Here is a 7953-nt window from a genome sequence, read left to right as displayed (position 1 = left end):
GGCCGCAGGGTTGGAGGAGGACGGCTCGGTAACGCCTGTCAAAGCGGTGCGGCGGGAGGCTGCACACTCGCAGGGGCTTGCAGTCTTTTAGGAAGTGCGGTTTGTCTAATTACGGCCCCCAAGGGGCTCTGAGTGTTCCTGGGAATGTGAACTGCACTGCTAAGTCACTTGAGTGACTTCTCTTTGGAGTTTGAATTTGGCCTTTGAAGTTTGCATTTGGCGGAGTGGTGTAAGAGCCAGGACCGGATGTGTCAGCCATTCAGTTTCAAAGCAGTGGTGACTGCTCCCCGCAGCCCCTCCGGCTTGGTGCGCGGACCACGGCGCGGGTGCGGTGCTTCCTGCTCGGTGCCCCGGCGCGGCCGCCCGCTGAATTCCAGGGGCCACAGTGCGGTGGGCTTCGGTTCAGATGCGTCTTCTGGTGCATATGAAGTACAGTATGTGTAAGGTAATTTAGACCAGCGGTTTATTGGCCTCGCCCATTTTTGGCTACTGGAAATTTTTATGTTAAAGGAAATTATTTTAAGTGTGACAGCTACGTCCTTGTTTGCTTTTTAAAAATCTGATTAACGTATGCAAAACACAAAGTCTTGATGGGTATTTTGAGTTGCTGGAAATGTTTTTGTGATAGTCCCTCGTTGCCCTGTAGAATTCCCTGACCTTTATTATGAGAATAAAGCGTGTCATTTTGTGAGACGAATTTGACAGTAGGAGTCCTTGGTTTGGATTAATTATCTAAAGTGCTCTGGCATTTTTTGTGCACTTGATTATTTGCTTAAAATCATGATCCATTTAATATTTAGATGTCCCCTTCCTCCCCCCAAAAACTAAAAAACATGTGTGCCATGGCACTACTGAGACGAAAGGAGATTTGTGACTGATAACAGTTTTCTGTGCACTTGTACATGTAATTCTTAAAAGAGTTATGAACCTCTATAGTTTTCCTGTTTCTGTGCAGATTGTATTAAAACTTAACTAGAATAATTCTTTGAAGGCAACTTTTACTTTAAATGAACTCCAGATAAAAATTTTTGACCCCAAATCTAAGAAATTAATTGTATCTAAGGAGACCTAACTTTTTGGATACAATAAATAATTTAGCAAACGTCAGCATTCTAGTCCTCTTAATGAGCTGTGAATATAGTAGAAGAGCATCCACTGTAAAAATAATGTACTGAAATTGTTTAGTGTTGTCTCGACACAAAAAAAGAGGTCTAAGGTGGCGGCAGATAGAATTTAGGGACTAAGTAATCTATGCTTAGTATTTGCGTTTTATAACCGAGGTTTTTTCAAACCCTTAGCTTAAGGTGTAGGTTATAATTGCACAGTATAAGAAAATAATGGGCTAGTAAGAATAATCTTTTTTTAAAAAAATTATTTTTGCTGGTCAGAATGCTGCTGTTTTATCCAAAATGTCATATGTAAAGATTTCATTTATAGTAAAATGTTGATTCCCTAACCTTATGAAATATTATAGTGAATTTTTTTTCCTTAACAATTGGGTTGAAATTCATTTGAATCTGTTGGTGTAAGACTTTGTGGGGAGAGGGCTTGTATCTTATTTGTGTGTGTGTATTTTGTGTTGCATGTTGGTTATGATACATTATTACTTACCATTTAAATTAAAGCTTTAGAAAAAAACCCCTTGTTTATAGCCAACTCAATAAAATGTCAGTTGAACTTTACGTTTTACTTTTTTTTTTTGACAGTTGTTAAGTTACATTCATACTTCCAAGAGGAAAATCTAAGATTTTGAAATATTTGAGAATTCTGTGAATTTTTTTAATTTTAGAATTTCCTTCTGATCTTTGGATGTAGAAAATACACTTTGAATTGGAAGTTATATAAATAATACTCATATTTAAATAGAAGATATTAAGTTTGTCCCTCTTTTTCAGGGTAATAGCTGAAATCAGTGAAAGCGCCTGTAAGTGGCGCCCAAGGGTTTGGAATTTTTCCTTATGTTACAGAATTTAGGGGCTTTTTCTTCCTATTTACTGTCTTTGAAGAAAAATTACAGTGTTACTTTCCATTGAACAGGCTATTGTGAGTTTGGTGGATATAATTACCCCATCCTGTTTTTGTAACTTAAAAAACCAAACTATCAATTTGCTGGCCCCTTGAAAGAACAAGATATGCTGTACTTGTTAATGTTAGTTTTTGTTTAAAACTAAAGATGTTTCACAGGCTGCTTTTATATCCTCATATAGCCCTCAGATTTCACTTCCTTTTTAAAGCTGTTAGGCTAAAAATATAATTTAGTGACCTTTTAGTAAAGAGGAGTTATAAGAGCGTTATTACCAAAAAATTACTCTTAAAATATTAAGTTGGTCACTTTATAAAAGTAAAAGTAGTCACATAAGTTAGTCTTCCATGAATTTGTAAGGTTTTAGTTAAGAATGGTCTCAATTTCATTTTAAATCAGGTAAGAAAATTAATGCATTCTTCAAAGATGATGAACCTTATATATATTCTGGAAGAGAAATATCAGAGCTAGAATTGTTGCCAACTTTTATTTTCTTTTCATATCTGATTTTGGCAAGAATGACTGGTTAACCAACATTCCTTAATATATGATTTCCAATGCACTATAATAACTCCATTTTGTTAGATATGAAAAACAGGAAGTAGCCCTGTTCATTGGTATTCTTTTACGACTTCCATAGCACCTCGAGCATAATATGTTGCATGTTTTAGAAATGGCCACTGAGTTGTCAACTTGCAGATTTCAAAACGTGGGAAGAAAGGAGTGTTCTTTTGCTTTCAACAAGAGCAAAAAAAAAAACTAGCTACAGCTTGCCTAGGCTGAGTCGGCTAATCAGTCCTTGACACTGCCTGTGTGCATCCCAAAGGAAGAAATGATGGAGTGGCAAGTTAGTTAATGGGGAATGGATTACCATGAGGAAAAATATGGGACATTCAGAAATGCTCTCAGGTAGAAAGCACCACTTGCATTTTGTACTCTAGTCATCATCTTGGGTTGAGGGCTATCTCTTATACAGAAGGCAATGGGAAAATGTGTCATGGAAAAGTAATAGTCTCTAGAGGCTGCTTAGGAACTGCATGTATATTACACCTTTAATCTTGGAATTCTTTGCTTCTATCAAATATATCAAGTATAGACATGGTTGTTTCCCTAGTCCTAGCCACTTTTTATATCCTAAGTTAAAAGCTTAAGCAACTTAAAGATGTAAATGGTAGAATATTAATGTGAGGAAATGTGTAAGATTAGGAGTAACCCAAAATCGTCTTTAAGAAATTATTTAAGAACATGTTTAATCATGAAAGAAATAATCAGGGCCAGAATTAGTAGATGGTTCATTGCAAAGCGTGAGATTAGTCAGGTACTCTTTTCAGATTGCAAAAATATGGTAGAATTTTATCTGTGGCTTAAAACATATTCATTGAGCATATAGATATGCCTAGATACCTTTTATATAATCACCTTTTTTGCCTTCTGTGTGTGTGTATAATATCTATTATATGTATTATATATATGTTTATATATAATCTCATTTAATCATCACTGCAGTCCCCTAAGATAGTGTAATTTCTGTTTTCTGGAGGTGCAAACTCATCTGAGATGGTAAAGCCTCATGATCACAACTAGAAGAAAGCTAGGATTCACTCCCAAGTCAGTCTGACTCCACAGTCCATTTCTTTCCACTACTCTGCTTCTTCTATTTTCTTTTTCAAATTAATAATCAAATTAATTATTTTTAAGGAGAAATTTGTTTTGCAGGCATTCTAATAGATCATGAGCTAGATCTCTACCCTCTGCTAAGTTTGCCAATAGGTATGTTTCTGTAACCTGGCCTTATATATGTAATACAAGTAAACTGTATTTAGATCACCCTATCATGTCAGCCAGAGAGGGTTAGTCATTAATGTTGAATATTTCTTAGATTTATTGATTTGTGCTGTATTAAATCATAAATGAAAGGAGATAAAGAAGCTGAAATTAACATGGTTCATTCATGATAATCACACAGGAAGAGAAACTTTTAGTATTGCTATACCCTATCCCTTTGTTATTGTTTTAGACTGCATCCGTTTAACATTTATGAACTTCTGCAAGGTAGTGGTCTTGGGTGGTGGAGAAAAAGATTATGAGTGCACAAGCTGTTTCTGTCGGTAGGTTGTAGTATGAACATGTTTCACAATACTGTGTTAAGTGCTATAAGAGAGATGGGGGATACAGAGGGGATACAACATACTAGTTTCAAATTATTTCTGCCTACTGTCATAAGAGGAATATATACAAAACTGCATGTTCAGGCATGATTTTTTTTTTCTTGCAAGAGAAAATTAAAAAGGAGATACAGGGAGCAAGAAATTCAACATCTGCTGATGCTAGTTCTGAAATTCAGTCTTTATTATTAGTAACAGCAACTCTACTAGTTATGAAAACAACATGGAGAAATGTAAAATAATGCTCTAGGGCGTAAGATGATCAAGAAGGTAGCCTTGTCTTTATTTACTCTATGGCATGTCATAGGTGATTTAGTTATGTATGGTACGGAAGGGAGTTCTGTATTGTTAGTGATTGAGTCCTTTGGAATACGAGGCTGGTTTGATACAGATGTTAATTTGATCGAGATGTTGTAGAATACTAAGGGGAATTGTTAAAACTCACCAAGTGTATAATTCTGCAAGTACATATCAGTCACCTGGGAATTAACTAAGCCATCAGACCTGTTGAAGACTGGAAAAAGTGCCTGGAGCCACATGGTACAGCCTACACAGTACTGTAGTTAGTGCATTAAATAAGTTTATCACCTGTAAGCATGATGATGATGGATAGATGTGTAGTGAGAAGAGGGTCAATACTGGGATGTAGGTGGAAGCTTTGCTCTTGACAGATGTTATCATTACTTTTTTTATTTTTAAATTAGAAGTGGGTTCTCACTATGTTGCCCGGGCTGGAATCGAACTCCTGGGCCCAGGTGATCTTTCCACATAGCTGGAACTACAGTTGCAAGCCACTGTGTCTGGCTTTACTTTTCTTCATTGCCTAAACAATAATTTAAGTGATCTATTATCACATAATCTTCAAACTGGTCTTATGGCATTCTGAATACTAAATATCAGTTGTTAACAGACCAGGAGTTTTATCTGATTCTTTGCACCATCTCCCAGCATCTAGACTAGTGTCTGGCACCCATGAATATTAGGTGCCCAGAAATGTTAACATGAATTAATTTTCCCGAAGTGGTTAAATTAGTGCTATCTGAAGATTAAAATAACTTAATGTAGTGTGATTTTAATCATGATCTAGCTTAAGACAAGTTTTGAAGGCAAGAAATGTTTTTTAGGAGTTTTTGTACAATGTTTGGTATTTATTTATTTATTTTTGAGACAGAGTCTTGCTCTGTTACCCAGCTTGGAGTGCAGTGGCGCAATCTCTGCTCACTGCAGCCTCTGCCTCCTGGGTTCAAGCAGTTCTCCTGCCTAGCCTTTCGAGTAGCTAGCTGGGATTATAGGCATGCCCCACCATGCCCAGTTAATTTTTTATTTTTTTGTAGAGATAGGGTTTCACCATGTTGGCCAGGCTGGTCTTGAACTCCTGACCTTGAGTGATCCGCCCACCTTGGCCTCCCAAAGTGCTGGGATTACAGGAATGAGCCACTGCGCCCAGACCATTGCTTGATGTTTGTTAGCAGTAGTTGGCATTTAACAAGCAGTCATTGATAATATTGACCAATTTTATATTATGTGAGCCTTCTAATAATGTAGTTACAAAATAATTGGAGCCATACTCAAACTGTCAAATATTGAGAAAATTGAATTCCTGGTATTTGAAAGTGTCTGGTTATTTGAGTTAATTGGTAAACCCTCCTGATTTTCTTCTTAACCACGACACTTCTTCCATGGCGCCCATTTTCATCCTCTTGAACATTGATACTAGAAGATCCCCAGGGTGGTCCGAGGCCTTCTCTCATTCTGTCTTGTCCATCCCCACCCCAGTCTTATTAATGCCCTTAGATCAGTTATGGACCACTTACAAATGATTGCAGAGTTTATTGTCCTAACCATGACCTCTCCTCAAGTCCAGACCTACACCTGGCTATGTGACACCTGTGTAGTCAGATGTCTAAAACCAAATTCAAGATCTTCCCTAAACCTTCTCCTAACATGTTCCCTGCTCGTTAAATGGCAGAACCAGAACCGAGGAGTCACCCTTGACACCTCCTCCTCTCACCTCCTCAGATTCAGTCCCTCCTTAGGTGCTGGCAGTTTGACCTATTATCACACCCCTAGCCAGGTGCCCATTGTCTCTCATTTCCACTAACTTAGTAGCCTCCTTGCCTGATTCTGTGTCCTTTCTCCTTTGCAGTCTGTTCCAATCTGTTCTCTGTATTAGGTGGCCAGAGTGATCATTTCAAAATGTAAATCTGATCATAACTGTCCCCCTCCAGAAAAGTAAATGTAATTTAATTTTAAGATGTTCAGATGCCTTCCATTTGGATAAAGACCAGGAAATCTTTAATGTGCCTGACTGAGTCCCTGCCTGGTCGGGTCCCTGCATGCTTCTCCAGGCCCATCTCAGCTCATACTTGCCCTTGTTCCATGGCAGGGTTGCCTGCTTTCATTTCCTCAGACTCACTGCCTTCTGCTATAGGGCCCTCACATGCTCTCTCTCCCAGGAACACTGTTTCTCCATAAAGTCAGCCCCTCATTGTTAAAATCTTAAGTCATTAACACTTCCTCAGGGAAGCTTTCCCTGATCCGCTCGGACTGGCTTTGTAGCAGGGTGTCCCTACTGTCAGTGTTGTGCTTGTACATTTGTTATCTCATTTGATGAATGACTGCCTTCCCCAGAAGACCGAAGACTGAGTGGGCAGGGCCTGGACCTAGCACCTAGCAAGATGCCTGGCATAGGGTAGACACTGTGTAAATATTTGTTGAATAAATGAATGAGAGGGTTAATGGCATGACATGTTCAAATTAGTGGATCCACTGTTTTTCCTGTTTAGTCAGACGTAATTTAGGACATAACTAAAAAGGTGTTAAATGGCAAAAGTCTAGTCTATTGGTGTTTCCACATTGTAGATTTGTGATAGACTCATTGAGAGGTATCTGGACTTGTAGACATGCCTAGTGCCTCGAGTGAAATAGGACAGCTTAATGTAGTAGAGAGCAAATAGCTATACTGTATGACAACTTTATAGGTAAGAAGAGTCTGCTATGTATATATAATTATTCTGTACTTAATAGGGAGTTAAGAATGTGTGTGTGTGTGTATATATATGCATTTATATATTCACACATACATCTGTGTGAATGAATATGCACATAAAGGTGTCATGCATTAATATAATTCTTATTTTTAAAGTTCTCAGGATGTCATCTAAACTCAAGATATCATTTTTAGAATTCTTGTTTCGATAACCCTACTTCATCCAAAATTCATTAATTTAATCATAATTCAACTTGGGATAAATAAAAGCTCACATTTGCATTGAAGATAGTATTTGTTAGGCAGGTACTCCACGAGATTGCAGAAGCCAAGAACCCATGTAACAGAAAACATTTTAAAGTTTACTGTTGGTAAGTAAACCCAGCAGCCTCTCTTATCTGGAACATGAGTTAGCACTAAGAAGTAAGAAAAAATGCTCAAAGCAGCCAAATGACCTGTAACAAAATACGTGCTTTGAAGCACTTTGATTTTTTACTTAGAAGAGTTCCCAGGGCATTTGCTCAGGATTGATACTTATTTCAGATGTTGTTCATGCAGTCTTGTTAATGTGGTGTTCCTAACATGCAGCAATTAGAAGCAGCCAGTTAGAGGGGGTGGCAGTGTAAGACCTGCAGGAGGCAGGTTCCCCAAAGGCAGCAGTGTTGGCACACCTGACAGAGGAGAGAGGGAGAAGAGGATGTCAAAACATTACAGTCGGGGCCACCTGGCATTGGTACAGTTAGTTCCACCTGGGTAGCCTCTACCATTTAAAAATA

The 7953-nt window shown here is 38.1% G+C and overlaps 1 protein-coding gene across 1 annotated transcript in view; it reads left to right on the top strand.

Moving 5' to 3' along the window:
* Nucleotides 1–7953, top strand: part of MAP3K1 (mitogen-activated protein kinase kinase kinase 1, E3 ubiquitin protein ligase) — a 78267-nt gene that overhangs the window by 1727 nt on the left and 68587 nt on the right. The window contains exons 3-5 of the mRNA XM_011942927.1: nt 210–434; nt 1896–1924; nt 4041–4131. Of these exons, the coding sequence (XP_011798317.1) occupies nt 210–434; nt 1896–1924; nt 4041–4131 (345 nt within the window). The remainder of the gene's footprint in view (nt 1–209; nt 435–1895; nt 1925–4040; nt 4132–7953) is intronic.

The sequence above is a fragment of the Colobus angolensis genome, unplaced genomic scaffold (genome assembly GCF_000951035.1).
Source record: "Colobus angolensis palliatus isolate OR3802 unplaced genomic scaffold, Cang.pa_1.0 Scaffold212, whole genome shotgun sequence".
In the NCBI taxonomy this organism is placed as follows: Eukaryota; Metazoa; Chordata; class Mammalia; order Primates; family Cercopithecidae; genus Colobus; species Colobus angolensis.
Note: the sequence above shows the minus strand (reverse complement) of the source record. Positions and strands in the feature narration are given on the sequence as shown.